The 16,454-nt window shown below is 45.4% G+C and overlaps 1 protein-coding gene across 1 annotated transcript in view; it reads right to left on the bottom strand.

Moving 5' to 3' along the window:
* The window catches only part of Parm1 (prostate androgen-regulated mucin-like protein 1), a 102,952-nt gene that overhangs the window by 31,146 nt on the left and 55,352 nt on the right, over positions 1–16,454 (bottom strand). The window contains exon 2 of the mRNA XM_006993507.4: positions 3,965–4,663. Coding sequence (XP_006993569.1) covers positions 3,965–4,663 — 699 coding nt within the window. The remainder of the gene's footprint in view (positions 1–3,964; positions 4,664–16,454) is intronic.

The raw sequence follows: 16,454 nt of genomic DNA, 5'->3' as shown, positions 1-16,454 counted from the left end.
CAGTTGACTAGGTAAGTGTCAGTCATCAGGGCTGAATGAATGGGACAACACAATCCAGAGGACCCAAGACTCAAATCCTAAAAACGGCTCTCTGGAAGGGTGTGATGAGTGATGAGGTCACTTTCAGGAATACTGTAGCAACCTGAGAGGGAGAGGAAGCGAGGAGAGGCTACAGGCCTGATCGATGGATTGATTGGATGTGGAGGATGGGGAAAAGGAGCCCCAAAGATCACCAACTGAGGGATTTAATAATCCCTCTCAAACATCTGCAGTGTGAGATGCTCATGGGTTGCCCCCGGGAAGGTCTCCAGTCGGCCGACAGTGGATAGACACATGCTCAGTTCCATAAAACACGATGGGGGTAGACTTGTGTGTCTCAGTGTTATCAGGATGTGATCCTCTCCAACAGAAGAGAGGAAGGCTAGGAGCCGGAACAACGGGGGCAGAAAGAGGGTGGGGTGGTCTTGCAGTGCTCAGTATTACCTGGAGTGTCGGTGGTCTGTGAGGGAGGCACCGACTGAACAAGTAGAGAAAGGAGAGAGAAATTGCCCTGGAGGTCAGGCAGAGACGGTGCCTTAGAGATGAGGGACTGACCATGGCCATCAAGATCAACAGCTCTACAGTGGTCAGGTCAACCCAGGCCTGAGACCTAGCCAAAGGAGCAGGAGGCGGGGAGGGTACTGGGTTCCTCATTGAGAGCAGGTGGTCCTACAGCTGCAGCAGGCTCTCCTGAGCATCACCTGCAGTGCATCTGGACCCTCCCCTCGACACATTTGCTCAGACCACCTTTATTTTCTGCAGTTCCTAGATCCCTTCACCATGGAGTATCACGCTTTCTCTGGTTGATTTGAACTCACCTAACATTTGCTTTGTTTCCAAATAAGTCAGTGGACTAGGTCTAAGTATTTGTTGAACAGATAGATGAATAGCAATATTCTATGTAAATTCACCTAGAATAAGACCCAACTGTCATACAAAGTGCGGTCTTATCACCGGCAGCACACAAATCTCTGAACAAGAGCATCCTCACGCAGCTGTCTGGAAACAGAAACTCAGGGGAGCCAAGGGCTGATGAGGTGCATCAGCAACGCTGGGCTGGCCCAGAGCCAGATCACTTTGGGCCCAGCGCTGCTTCTGAGAGAGGCATGACCTTGAGCAAGGCATATCACTCCTCCGGGAAATAGTCTCCTCACCTATGCAATGACCAGACTGAATCTCACGGCCCCCGTGCTCATCCCCTGTCTTGGTTTGTTCTTGGGTTAGAAGTGAGAAGTGGAATCAGAAGTTACTTGTGTTCTTTCTCTCTGCTTGACTCTCAAAGGACAGACAGTGGGTCCTGGCAGGTGCACAGTAAGTATTTTTGTATTAAAGAGATCTTACGGGACAAATTCTCTGTGTTCTATGAATGGACCCTGGCCCGGACTTGATAATCACCCTTCCCTGCCGCTCTTCTCTCTCTCCATCCATTCATGCTTCTCTTCACACAGAGTTCCTGTGTGTTTATAGTCTCTTGAACTACAAAGGACCATGACCCAACTGTGCCACTAATTTTGAACCTTTAGCCCTGCTGGGTTGAAGAAAAGAAGATATGTGATCCAAAGACCAAGCCAACACACCAGAACGTTCCTGAAAGTTCCAGTAGAGGAACTAGGAGGTTTTAGGAAGGGGTAGATATATCAGATCCTGGAGATTCATTTTCACCAAGTTTAGGCTCTGTACTCTGGAGTATTAAACTGTCCTGTCTAGGGAATTCTGGAGGGAGGAGCAAAGGGAAGTAGTATATACAGACAATGGTGCTCAGAGACCAAAAACGGGAAGGAAAAGGTGGAAAAGGAAGGAAAAGGAAAATGCCCACAGGCTTGTACTTGGATGGCCCCTTTCTGAAGGATGGAGTTTACAAAACCCACTCTGCTTTAGGTACCTTCTCTATACTCGGGCAGGAAGTCAGGGTGAGACAGTAACAGAGGCATAAATCCAAGGACAGCTTGTTGAGTTCCGGCCTGGAGTTGTGAACAGGGTGTCAATGGGCTACGAATAGGTCCCCCTCCTCCTCTGCAGGCTTGCCCTCCACCCTTCCCCACCTGGCTCTCCACTACACCACTAGCTCTGCTTGTCTTGGTTTCTGCTGCATGTCAGAGGGAGGGAGGCTAGGGGAGCAGGGGATTTCCCTTCAAGCGAGAGTCTCTGCTGTCATGGAGGTGGTCTTTCCACAGGGCTTGGTCCTGACTTCCGGTTTCAGCTCTCTCCTGTCCCAGGCGTGGCCCTTAGCACACCTCCTGTACCTCAGCCAGGCCTCTGTCGTGGATTCCTTCATTTCTTTCATTCTTGTTCTCCTCACTGGTATGCCCCCAGCCTTTTGAAATAAGATTTGAAATATATATATCCTTTGAAAGTTCCACATGTTTCTACAGTGTCTACTACTCATTTTTCTGAGATGGTTTGCCTGATTAGCCCATGGGCTCTTCCTAGCAGTTACTCCTTCGTTAATCTTAGATTTCTCTTTTCCTACCATTCTCTAGAACTGTGTCCATTCCCATTTGTTTGTTTTCACTCACAGATGTCTATTTTTCACCACTGACAGCTTTCTGTTGGCCCTAGCTTGTCATACATGATCTGACCAGAATAGTCTATTCTCAAGGCTTGCCTGTCCCGTGACCACCCAGGGGAAGGTTTGGGTCCATTTCCACATCACATTCTGGCCATTCTTGCCTCGCTGGTTCTTCACCACGTGGACAACTGTTTTCATGGAAGCTTTTTCTTCTCAGGGTCTGGAAGTTTATAGTTTCACATTGGTGTCTGGTATGGGTGGCTTTAGAAAAGATTCTGAATATACACCATAATTTCCAAGAAGGTAAAATGAGGCTAACATGACATTAACTTTACAGGGTTCCTGAGAGAATAAAAATGAATGCAGTGTTCCGTAAAATTCACGCTGTTTTCCACGAGGAGCCGAAGTGACACTGAACAAGCCTTCTCGGCCTGTGCCCTGCCGTGACCAGCTTCTAAGGCCAACATTTCATTAGAACTCTGAGCCAAACTGCAGCTTCCTGAGCACTTACTCTGTGCCAGGAACTCCCCTAAGCACCGTGTTTGCCAGCTGAGCTCCACGAGGCCAGTGTGTGGCAAGACAATATAGATGAAGGAAAAGAAGGGCATGGGGGAAGGAACGTGGTCCAGGTCAGGACTCAGAGCCGCCACCGCCACCCAGGGACCCAGCTGGATTTTGACTTAGCCTTAATCTTGTCTTTGGAGGCCAGAACATCCTCTTCAGCCAGGCTACCCCACACTAGTTGGCTCTAAGGTGCTTCCAGAGTGATGGCCAGACAACCTTGAACTTCTTTATAAGCTAAAATGTTGATATTGGTGACACGCCCACCCGCCGCCATGACAGGAAACACCACACCGTAGGAGAGAATCTTCCCGTGTTAAAGGAAAAGTCATGAATATTCCTTCCTTTTATTAGACTCATTATTTTTTAAAACCCTGTATGTATGATATTTCCACTTCAAACAAGGTAAACATTGACTTCTGAGCTTAGACTCCCAGTTCTCCATTCTCTGCCATAAATAGATGTGGACCCCTGGTGCTCAGCTTTGGTTTTTCCCTTTGGCTTTGTGATACCCAAAGAAAAAAGAGCCCGCTGTGGGGGGCTCTCCTCCATTTTTTGAGAGGGGGCTAGGAAGTTGTTGGGAGCAAAACCTAGGCAAGCTTGACCCAATTCTTTTACCCCACGGCCTCACTTCATCTGTACAATCCCTGTGACATTCTGTACAGCCACATCAGACAGATGTCAACTGACTACAAAGAATGCCAAATATTGAGTGACTGAAAACTTGCATTCTTGTTGAAATTATTGAGCCTTATAATTACCCTCAGGTATTGCGCGTTCCAGCTGCCTCCCATGGGAGGGGTGATTGACCTTAGCATAATCAAGATCACTAGTCTCATCTTGAGAGGGACTCACCTGAACTTAAGGCGTTCTCCACTTCTTGCATGATCAGGAAGGGGGTGGTGGTCTCAGACTCACAGATCACTTTGCCAGGCTCAGTATCTTGGGGCACCTTCTCCTTGGGTGCTGGCTCTGCTGTGACATGGGAAGTGGGCGTGGGACGAGAGCTGTGCCCCTCTGTTGGGGACGCAGGTGCCATTGGAGCTCCTGTGGGCTGGGTGCTGGTCACAGTGGAGCTGTGATTAGAGGTAACAGAGGCAGAAAGAGACTCAGGTGGGGAAGTGGCCTGGGATGTGGATGTGGAGGTTGGAGCCTGAGAAGAAATGAGCGTGGGGGACGGTGACGCAGTGGCTGGCACGCTTGCTTCAGGACTGCCAGGACTCTGTTCCATGGGTGTGGGTGTCAAGTGGACACTGCTGCTCGTTGAGGAGAAGCCGGTAGGTGAAGAGTCTGTGTTGCTGTTATTCCTCTTGGAAGCCGGGCTGGTGACAGCCTCCTCTCTGGGGTCAGTGGAATTGTCCTTGGGAAGCTGAGATGTCAGCGGTGTAGCAGTAGTGGGGATAACAGAGGCATTGTGAGTGCCACTGGCTACGGGGGTGGTGGCCATAGCTGTGCTTTGTGCAGAGGTAGTCCAGGTGGCTGGAGGTGGGGTAATTTTTGTCATAAGAGACACAGGCGAGGGGGTTGATGTCGTTGTACCCTGGACCCTCAGTCCTACGAAAGAAAGAGTCAGGACAAACAAAGTTAACTGCATGAACATCATATATGGTACAGAGGTGGTCAACCGCACAGCTGTTTTACAGTGTAATGCCAGGTATCCCCCCCCCCCCCCCCCCCCCCCCCCCCGCTGTGCAGGCAGACATTGAATTGTGAAAGTGACTTTTAAAATCTGCTCTTCTCACTAATTTCTCTCCTTGACTTGTGACTCCCAGTAGGAACTGGCCTGAAGTCCCATAAGAGCAGGCAGTGGATCCGTCAACTCAAGACCAGCCACAGGTGGAAAGAAATAACCCTGTCTCCTGTGGGTTTAAATCGCTGTCCTTCGAGGGTGAGGCGCTCTCCCGAAACTTCTGGCATTTGCTTGCATGACTGAGTGTCATTGCGTAACAAACACCAGCACACTGGGGATGCCAAGGGTGTGTGTGTGTGTGTGTGTGTGTGTGTGTGTGTGTGTGTGTGTGTGTGTGTATGTGTGTGCGCGCGCACAGAATGGACGGTGAAATCTGTGCCTGGTGACCGGCAGGAATGGGGTAGAGTTTTCAGAGGGGCCTCGGTGGCCCTGCTCTGATTTCAAAGCCGGAAGGGCCATGGAGAGCCCGCCTCCTCCCTCTGTCCCTTCTGCATTTCCGCACTGTGAGGCAGGGCTTGGTGGCTTTATAAGCACATTCCTATGGGAGGAAGAGGAGTTTCAGAATAAAACCCTCAGCTGTGGTTTGGGAGTATCACTGGAATTCTAGACTGGCATTTTTACAATCATGATTTTGCCAAATCTTCTCCTTCATATTTTGTAAAGGTTAGAGGTCATTCTTCCCTCATCCACTTTCCCTTGATCCTAGCCTCCACGGAATCATTCACTTTTTCCCTCGCTCCGAGCCTCCATTCACTTTTATTATTCATTAGTTAAGTTTAACCAACGACTTCTTTGAATTGGTGCTGGTATCTGGCAGACACTGGGCCCGTCATTCCACTGTCTGTGTAACACGCCTCTCGATGGCTTCTCTCTACCCTTCATCATCCGCCAAGCAGCTTTGCCTCTGCTCTTTGCATAACATGTCTTTCGATGGCTTCTCTCTACCCTTCATCGGCCAACCAGCTTTACCTCTGGTCATTTCCCTCTCAGTCTATGGAATTCCCATTTGCAACGTTTTCAGCTAAAAATAGAGATGCCACCCTTTGCCCCTCATACCCAAATCAAGTTCTTCAGTCAGTCACTCCCCTACACTCTAACCTGACAACCTCACTTTTCATTGCAATCATCTCAACATCCCTGAGTTAACTATTTGGGTGACGACAGGGGTCTCTTAAAGGACCTCCTGGCTCCTGACTTTTTCCCAGAAGAATGCTCGGTTGTGCTTTTCACACATAACGGAGAAAATCTTTTAAGTTAATCTTAGAATCTTTTAAGGTGTTGTTGCTTCTCATTTCTTTTTGTTTGAGATGGCCTGGAACTCCAGAGGTCCACCCACCTCTGCCTCCTGAGCACTGAGATTTAAGGGTGTGTGTGACCACGTATGGCTTCATTTTTCAACTGATCCAAATGCTTCAAAAGCATTCTGTTGTATTTAGAACGAAATCAGAAATATCCCATGTCATCTTATGTTTTTCTCATTGTGATTAGCTTCTACTCGAAATCACCTTGGAAGCCCTTCTCAGACGATTCTAATTAAAATCATCCCCACTCCAGACATCTGTGGTGAAAATCACAGCTAATGTTTACCATCTTAACCATCTTCCTGGGCCGCTCAGTGGCACTGAGTTTATTAACATTGTCTCGGGGGTGTCACCATCCATCTCTGCAACCTTTTCATTTTGTCAAGCTCATGGTCTCAGTAAGCAGCTCCTCCCTCCTCACTCTTGGCAGCTCCTGCAAAGGGTCTTTTTATATTCTGTGTGAAATTGATCATCTAAGGGCCTCACGAAAGTTGAATCATATAGACTTGTTCCCTTTAATACATGTTTATTTCACTTATCTTAAAGTCTTCAAATCTCACCCATGCAATGGTATGTGTTAGAATGCCCCACCTATTGTCTAACTGTCTGTCTATCATCTATCTGTCTATTATGTATGTATGTATGTATGTATGTATGTATCTATCTATCTTCTATCTATCTATCTATCTATCTATCTATCTATCTATCTATCTATCTATCTATCTATCTATCTATCTATCATCTACATACTTACCTGTCTATCTGTCTGTCTGCCTACCTGCCTATATCTATCTATCTATCTATCTATCTATCTATCTATCTATCTATCTATCTATCTATCTATCTATCTATCTATCCCACCTTGTGTTTGTCACCTCCTCATTCATGGACATTTGGGCCATTGAGAAGACTGTTGCCATGGACACAAGTGCATAGATGTCTGCTGTCTCCCTTCTTGCAGTTTCTTTGGGCATCTACCCAAGAATGAGATTGCGGGGTCATAGGGTAATCCTGCTTAACTTTTGGAGGAACTGACCTACTTTTTTACCTAAATTTTTTTTTTTACATACTTGTATCTCTTTTTGGAGTTCCATAATTTCATTTGTACCAAAATGTAAGCTTAGTAAGGACACAAAGACATGACATTATTCATTGTTGTTTTCTCAAGGACAGTGTCCAAGTCACAGTAAATATTAAATAAGTACTTGTAGAAGTCAGGCAGCAAAGAAGGAAAAGAAAACCAAATACTTAAAACCTTCCTTCCCAAAGGACTGGAGATATGGCTCAGAGCAGTGACCGTTCTTCCAGAGGACCCAGGTTTGATTTCTACCACCCAAGTGGCAGCTCATAACTCCCTGTAAGTCCAGTTTCAAGAGGATCTGATGCTGTCTTCTGGGCCCCACAGGCACTGAATGCATGTGGTGCTCAGACATACATGCAGGCAAAAACAGCCATAGACATAAAAAGTAAAAGATAAAATAAAAGCCTTTCTTCCTGACTACTCTAACATCATCACCTCATCTATTCTTCATGTCATTTGCTGTTAGCTGTGTCCACCACGGCTCTGTCAGGACAACTGCCTGTCCGGTATTATTTGAGGGTAACATCTTTGCTTCACGCTGTCTCTCTCCCGTAATGTATGCCTATGACATGTGTTAGGTCCTCAAGTATCCGACCCTACATCCCTGAGGAGTCAGTCTCCACTTGAGAATTCACAATGGTGAGGACTGGCCTAAACAGTGTTCTGAAAGAACAGCGCATGGGCCAGATACCAGCAGAGAAAGGGAGAAAAGACCCCAGGGGAGGCATTCCGGGATCAGGAGAGGATTTATCCCTTTGTCTGATGTCATGTGACAGATTCAGGGCCTAATGGAATATGTACTACAGCGCCTACTCCAAACTTAACATTTGGATTTCCTTAAAAACAACCGGTTTAACTTTTTTTGTTTTTGTTTTGTTTTGTTTTTGAGACAGGGTTTCTCTGTGTAGCTTTGGAGCCTTTTCTGGAACTCACTCTGTAGACCAGGCTGGCCTTGAACTCACAGAGATCTGCCACCCAGCCCGGTTTAACTTTATTTTAAAAGCATCAGTCAGAGGCTAGACGAGTACGCAGGAAGCCCCACGTTCAATGACTGGCGAGGGAATATTTTTTTTAAAGGAGTTGGTTATGAATGTGGATGATGAGACAATGACTTCCTTAGGAAACAAGAGGACAGACCTCTAAACTTAGGCTACACTGTGGTCCAGGCTGTTATGGTGTCTTTTAGTAGCTGAGGAATCTTTAAAATATGGCAAGGCAACAGTGAGACAGATATTAGTAAAGTATGGAATATTTGTATGTTGCTCTGAAGTGTACTGCCTCCATATTATGGCAGCTCCCATGGCTGACTGAAGACTCTGAGGGTGAAATCATGGCAATACTTAAATACATTTCAGAGCTTCATATATGGGCAGATGGCAACAGTCAGCCTCAGTCTAGAAGTAGGGTCAAGAAATCTCTAGAAGACTGAAGACTCACAAAAAGCACAGATTCATTCATTCATTCATCATTAACTCATTAATTAATTCATTATTCATTCTTTCACTTATCACTCACCTCATTCATTCACAATTCACTCACTCATTCTTTCCAATGTTTGTTGAGTAGTTTCTCTGTCCACAGTTTTGCCTTTAGAGTTCACTGTTTAGCAGGACAGAAACCATACCCAACTTCCTGTAACATGATGTGGTAAGTGCTTTATAAAAGCAAAACCAAGTTTCATTTGAAGCCTCAAAGAAAGATTAAGAAAGTCTGCACTACAGGATGTAAAAATACACAAATGTCATTTTCTATCGACATTTAGGAAAGTCACGGAAAAGATGACATTTGAGCTGTTTCTAAAAGGATAAGAATGTACATGACGCCACCTAAGATACGTGTTGTTCAGGATGACACTTGCATTGTTATATCCAGCAGAGCCAAAAGCTATTCTCTTCCATTGTTATAGGTCCAAAAATGACTTCTCTAAGTGCTTGTTTATTGCTGGAGACTTCCACTTCCTTGTGCGATTCTTACTAATATACTTTTCTGCTCCCATCCTGCCTGCTTCCAAAGAGGTCTGGAGGTGGCCATTTACTTCCCATAACTACCTACTGCGTACTTCTTTAAAGCACTTTACCGTCCAGTTCAGGCAATTTCTCCTCCTAACCAAGCAACAATGCACAAAATTGTGTGACAATGTTGGTTACCATCACTTGCATAAGGCATTAAGAATCTCAGCTTTGCTGTATTGTCTGTATCCCATTGCCCTGCCCGCCGATCTTCTTCTAGCATAAGGACAGACAAACATACCATGACTATCTTAGAGAATGCCGCCTGCATTTGTTTCCTGGGTGGTGGTGGTGGTGGGTATAACTAAATACCACAGACTGGGTGCTTAACACAATGTACCTCAGTTATAGAAGACGGGAAGCCCAATATCACTGTGCTAGGCAATTCAGTTTGTGGTGGGGACACACTTCCTGGCTTATAGATGGCCATTAACTAGATATGCTCACATGCCCTTCCTCTAGGAATCTGGGTGGAGAGTGGAGTGGGGAGAGCTAGCATCTCTTTCTCTCTCTCTCTTCTTTTTACTCCTGTATCTTTTTTCCTTTTGAGATCAGGTCTCCCTTTGCAGCCCAAGCTGCCTAGAACTCATTATATCCCCCAGGCTGATCTTGAACTTGTGGACTGTGTTTCTGTCTCATCTTCCTGAGCGCTATGATGTCTTTTATAAGGACTCGAATCCCATCAGTAAGATCCCACTCTCTCATGACCACACCTAACCTTAATTAGCTCCCAAAGGCCCGTCTCTAAGCATCATTACATTTAGGGGCTAAAGTTTCATTATTCAGAACCTCTGTGGCTTATGGTTTCTGCTTTTTTCATATGGACGGCTTGTTTTCTCATAAGCACACCAAACTGAAGAAGTCTGACAGGTGGGAATGCACACTTTCTGAGTATTTGAAGAAAATAGTCAGGGCTGAAGAGTGAGCATAACCTCTCATCTGCAAACAAGGGAACAGGTCCAGGCAGGGAAAGTCACACGATCCACCTTTCAACTCCAAGAGCAAGAACTGGGCAGTGTCTCTGAAGACAGAGTCAGACCTTGAGCATGTGATGTCTGTACCTTCCAGGCATACAGTGCTACATCCTCAAACGGATGGAAGACGTCGCTCTATCAGCCGCCATTACAGAATAAGCAAGCAGGAGCCCCCAGGAGACATCAGAGAAGGTTAGAAAAGCATCATGCTCTGTCCCATTTCCCTCCACAGCAGAGCCATTTTACTCTGGAAAACCAAAGGAGTTTCAGTATTTCCTTGAGAAAATGGAAGCTACTAAAATGAAGACATTAAATCCAGTGACCTCTCTCTTAGAGATGAGCCCACATTGCTTAAAGACAGAGTGACATTAGCAGACATGGTATGAACTGCCTGGGCAGTGTAGTGCCCCCATGCGTCAAGTGGACTGACCCCACTTAGATCAGACGTGGGGTACACGGGCACAAGGTCAACTTAATCTTGTTACTCCGTGAGTATTTACAAGCAGCGCCTGGTCCTGGCTTGGTCAGACTTAGGCTTCCATGTTGCAAGATGTGACAGATGGATGACATGGAAAAAACAAAGCAGATTCTTCATTGGAGAGACAGTGACTTGCCCCCACGTACATTGTCTTAAATGGGTTATCAGTGTCCTTGTCCCCATATGCATTGTCCTGAGTGGGATATCAGTATTTCTGTTTATAGCTCTTTGATATTGGAAAGACTGGGCATTTGGCTTGATCCCTGGTTTCCTACCATGAGAAGAAGAGGGGTTTGGGATTGATGGATGGGACATTCAGGCATATTCTCCTACTATTGGGAGGGGTGATGAGGCACTGTAGACTAGAGAGTGTTCTGACCCATCAATGCTTCACCATCCTAACCTCTGTCCCTGTCCCTAAACTCCCAGGGCCGCAACCTCAGCTGCTACCAGAGTCTCATGCAGCTTGGTTTCATGACTGCCCATTCCTTGTTTTCTCCTTGTCCCTCCTTGCCCCCAGCTTTTCAGGTACCTGAGAAAAGATAGGACAAAGCTTTGGCAAATTTGGTGAAACTTAAAACAGGTACAGTCAGTCCTCTTCTGCGGTTGCCAAGTTAGTTTGCAGTTCTGGCTGGGGTGTCCTGGCGGAGGCCTGGACTGCACAAGGGCTGTGTGTTAAGTGTTTACAGTCACCGACAGTCACTCTACACAGCACTAGCTCGGCCTCTGAGGAGCCCGTGGTGTGTTTACACACACGTGCATGCACACACACATATTCTCTCTCTCTCTCTCTCTCTCTCTCTCTCTCTCTCTCTCTCACACACACACACACACACACACACACACACACACACACACACTCATGCACACACTCATACATTCACACAAACACTCATACACACACACACATACACACACACTCATACACACATACTCATGCACACACTCATACACTCACACACACACTCATACACACACACACACATTCACATTGAGGGAATGTGTGAGTGTTGTGGGCAAGGCCTAGGTTGAACACTTTCTATGCATCACATCCTTTGACTTTCATATGACCCTCACAGGGTTGGCATCTTCTGTCTCAAGTTTCACAAATGACTAGAGCCAGACTCAATAGGAAACTAAGTTTTCTAAGATGAAACTTGAACCTACACCATCTTGCTCAAGCCTGGCCTTTTAGCTGCTCTATGGTTGGAAAATGCAGGGGCATTTGGGAATTGTTGATCCCATGTTTGAAAATTTTTTCCTCTTCTCTCCCTAGATATACTGTCTAGTGTGGGCCATTAGGATGCTCTTAAACATGGTATATGATTCTATGGGCCCTTCTTCTTAGCTTCAGTGCTCCCACAGTCTCCATGGTGTCTTCAGTATAGATCCTGGACTCTGGCGCAGAACCACTGTGAGTTCCTGATGTGCCCAGGACCGCCTGGCTGCCTCCCTTCTTTGGCTCCTGGTATTTCTAGTCTGACTCTATCCTCTCTGATTCTAGTCTGCCACTCCAGTTCTAAGAAAGGGAGCCTGACATCTTCTGTGAAATACACTCGAACTACAAAATGCCTTTGTTCAGGCTTCATATGAGTGGGACTGTAGTGCACACTCTACTGTCAATCATTTCTTTTCTGCTTCCTCCCACCGAGCTGACAGGACTGAAACTCATCCTTGATGTGTTAGTGCCTGATACAGAGAACATGCTCAATAAAGATGGAGAAAAATCGGGATTTTCTATCCTTGAAGATAGAAATGCTTTCTGATTTAATAGCTGGGTCTTACTAGAAATCTCTCTCTCTCTCTCTCTCTCTCTCTCTCTCTCTCTCTCTCTCTCTCTCTCTCGTTTAGAAGTTCCATAAAAATGAATAGTTAACATGAAATTTCAGATGGGCTTTAAGCAGGTATTTGTTACTTCTACTGACTTATTTTTGGAGATTGAGGACTTTTTTTTTCTTTTGAGACGTTTTCTTGTAGCCTAGGCTGGGCTTACATTCACTATAAAGCTGAGGGTGATCTTGAACATCTGATTGTCCTTTGTCCTGCCTCTACCTTCTGAGTGCTAGGATTTCAGGCATGAGCCCCCATGTCCAGCTTTATGGTTTTGTATAGTGTTAGAGATTGAACCCAGGTCACTGTTTATGTTAGAGAAACAATCTATCAACTTAGCTACTTACATTTCCAGTCTGGGATTTCTTCCCCATAATAATGATAGAGGTCAGAGCCATCAGCTCTTGAAATACTACCTTATGACTTGGCTTAATGACAAGCCTGTCTTAATATCACCACCTTAAATAGACTGAACATCAGGAGCTACTAGGGAATGGGGAGAGATTGAGTTTTCCTTCAGTTTCTAAGCTGGGTCTTTATATTCTTTAGGGTGAGTAAAACTAACTCACAACTGTTACCCATGCTATCTTTGGTTGGGGTTCCTCGGGGCACCCAATGCTCTAGAAGTTTCATGTAGCATCTGTAAACTCATTGCTAATTGGAGTGTGGTCTAACCATATGGCATTTAAAAACTGTCATATGTCTGGACAGAATGTGTGTGCCCCTGAGCCATCGAACTCTGTTTTAGAAGACACTTGGTTTTACGAGAAAAGCCACATTGCCTCGAGTGCATTGCTTATGGAAATGAGACACCATGTGGTCCAAAAAGTGGGCAGAGAGCACCTGCCACATCAGCACTAAATCAGAGTCTACCGACATGCTATATGACTCAACTTCTTCATCCACACACTCAGCTGACATCATCAGCTCTCTGTCCCTGCTATGCATGTTAATATGCTAATGAGAAAATAACATTTATAAAGAATGTTGTACCTCTTGGGGAAAAAAATCCTATTTTCATTTTTTTTTTGTTTTTTTTTTTTTGGTTTTGTTTTTTTTGTTTTTCGAGACAGGGTTTCTCTGTGTAGCTTTGCGCCTTTTCCTGGAACTCACTTGGTAGCCCAGGCTGGCCTTGAACTCACAGAGATCCGCTTGGCTCTGCCTCCCAAGTGCTGGGATTAAAGGCGTGCGCCACCACCGCCCGGCCCTATTTTTATTTTTTTAACATCTTTTGTCAGTCAAGATTCCACCAAAACTCATTTCCTCTGGGTTGAGAAGGCCTGAAGTACTCAGTCTCAGGAGGAACTACTGAGAAAGGATACCGTCAGATGATTGACAGATGCTTCAAAGGTTAAAGGCATAGTGATGCTCTTCAGAGGATAGTGGGAAGAAGGAACATGGACACAGGAAGTAGTGCACCTTCTCTTGGATCATTTTGGGTTGAATGTGGCCATCATCCACCACACAGTAGGCAGTATCAAAAGAGAAAAAGTAGCTTTAAGACCTCTTTTGATTATCAGGAGATGTTTTTAGGGGAAGTGTCATTTTTTTAGTACTTCCCTTCCATAGGTTCAATACTAACATTTGTGGGACTCTGGACAACTCTGCCACATTTCTACACAGAAAATGTTGACTTAAAATGTTCCAGTGTTAGAAATGAAGATGTCTTTGTAGTCAGCCTGTGTTTCCCCAAGGGCTCTAAAGCCAACTCGTAGGGTACCCCTTTATTGATCCCTGGGTGAATGGGATTTAGATGGTCTGAGGTAGTGCCTGGGACAGAGCCTGGCTTGAATGCAGTGCCCAGGCAGCCTTGGTGGACAGTATCTCTTTTGGCACACCTCACTTTTCTGACATTTTCCAGACTAAGCAGAAGTCAAAGAGAACAAGCAGGCACCACTTTAGGTGATTTACTAGAGATAGGCTTCCAAAAACCGAGCTGGGATTCTCCCTGTGTACCCTTATCCTGTGCTGGCAGGCCACACTCTTAGACTTACAAGCTAAGTCCAGTTCTCTGTCATCTCCTGTTAAGGGATTAAAAAGAAATCTTTTTGTCCGGGTGTTTATAAAATGCAAAGGTCTTTTGCCTGGCTAAGGAGTGGCCAAGTGTTTTTTGTTTTTGTTTTTTCCCCCACCTCCAATGGGCCAAAGTCACAAGCAAGCCATTTTTCATTCCTATGGGCCTGGAAACATCAGAACAGAAGTTAGCAAAGCCCATAAATTGTCCTGCTTTAAGACCAAATCTCTTTCTGTTGGGTGTACACTGTCCTCAGTGGCTTGGGCTACCAGACATAGTTATGTCACTGTTTTCGTAGCCAAAGAGCATCTGAGCCCTTCCAGCTTCTGGAAACTTCCCTCGTGTCCTCTCATCACATGACTCCATCAAAGGAGTTCCTATCGCATCTTGTGCCCTTTAGACTCATGCTGCTTGCATTTGAACTTCACACCAATGGAGTCATGCTGGGGGCAAACTTGTATATTTGAAATTGTTCATCCACAGTGGAACTCAGTTGGGTTGTTAGTGTGCTCTTAGGTAGGGAGCAGCACATCTTGTGTTCAGACTTGAGCAAACAGTCTTTCCTCGTGCCTCTTGCTCTTGTAACTACCATGCTATTATATGAAGCTGCCCGTAATGGTTCAAATGATAAGCCAGGCCACTTCTTTGCTGGGTGACTTTGGATAATTGTCTTATTCATTCCATCCCCTTATTACAAACTAGGGATGCCACCAGCTCTTGCATTCAAAGGGTTTATAGTCAGGATTAATTGATACTTCATGGAAAGTAGACACTGCTGCTTGGCTAATCCAGTAGCTAGTCTTAATCCCTTATTTCCTTTCTTCCCAAAGAGGATAAGTGCTGCCCATTGCCTTCCTAGTTTCCTGAGCTGCTAATGGCTATCAATGTGTTCCAGTGCTGGTCAAAGAAATACATGTAACAGAGGCTATGGGACTGCTAGAAAATTCTCTGCCCCTTTATAAAAGGAATATGTAAGAAGGGGCAATGCTCTTGGCTACATTCAAGGTGGGTCTTCTGCCCTCAATTAATCCTCTCTAGAAATGCTCTCATTCCCTACAATGGTGTGCCTCACTAATACCCTTGTTATTTCTTAACCCAATCAAGTTCACAATCAAGAGTCACCACCATACTATCAATTTCAAATTTTAAGCATCATTTAGCAGGTTACCTTTGGCTTGTCTAATTCAGCAATGGTGTTTAGAGTGCCTGCTATTAAGTAGGGCTCCCAGGTATCAAAACAATATGGAGGAGGACATCAAGAGAAAAAGAAAGGAGAGGGGAGGGGGGGAGAGAATGTCTTTACAATCAAGATCTTTCCACTGACTGCTACAATTCAGATCGCTTTCCCTCCTATGTGTCGACGTCCCCACTTGACCTCGCTTGGGTGAAATCCTCTGCTATTAGTACAGCCAGCTCTGCTTCATGTGCATTGTCTATTTTGCCAAATATGCTGGAGACTTGGTTAAGCAAACAGGCCAAATCATTTAGAAAAGGGGCAAGTGAAATGCCAAGATAAACCACTAATTATTTATTATTATATTTATATTATATTTTATTATAGTATTGTTTATTATTATTTATTATTTAGACAGGGTCTCACTATGTAGCCCAGGCTTGGCCTGAAACAATGTAGACCAGGCAGCCTTGAACTCACAGAAATCTTCCTGCCTCTGCCTCCTGAGTGCCTTATGGTGTCGCCCTTTAGTTTTCTTCCTGCCTCTTAAACTGTCCCCGAAGCTGCAGGCTGTAAGAGAGCACTGGGCTGCAGTGCTTAGAACCTGAACGACATCTCCATGAGAACAAGGCTTGTCACTGGCTTGTCTGTTCCTGGCTGGACATATAGGAGCAGCATTTAGAGCTCAGAGGACCCTGCCTGTGAGAACAGCAAGGCCAGAGCTGCCAAGTAAGCTGATTCTCCTTGCTGAGACTCAGTTCCCCAAATTATTAACCTTCTTTCTGACCAGGGAT

This window comes from Peromyscus maniculatus, chromosome 10 (assembly GCF_049852395.1).
Source record: "Peromyscus maniculatus bairdii isolate BWxNUB_F1_BW_parent chromosome 10, HU_Pman_BW_mat_3.1, whole genome shotgun sequence".
Classification (NCBI taxonomy): domain Eukaryota; kingdom Metazoa; phylum Chordata; class Mammalia; order Rodentia; family Cricetidae; genus Peromyscus; species Peromyscus maniculatus.
The sequence above is the reverse complement of the archived record's forward strand: the minus strand, read 5'-3'. Positions and strand labels throughout refer to the sequence as shown.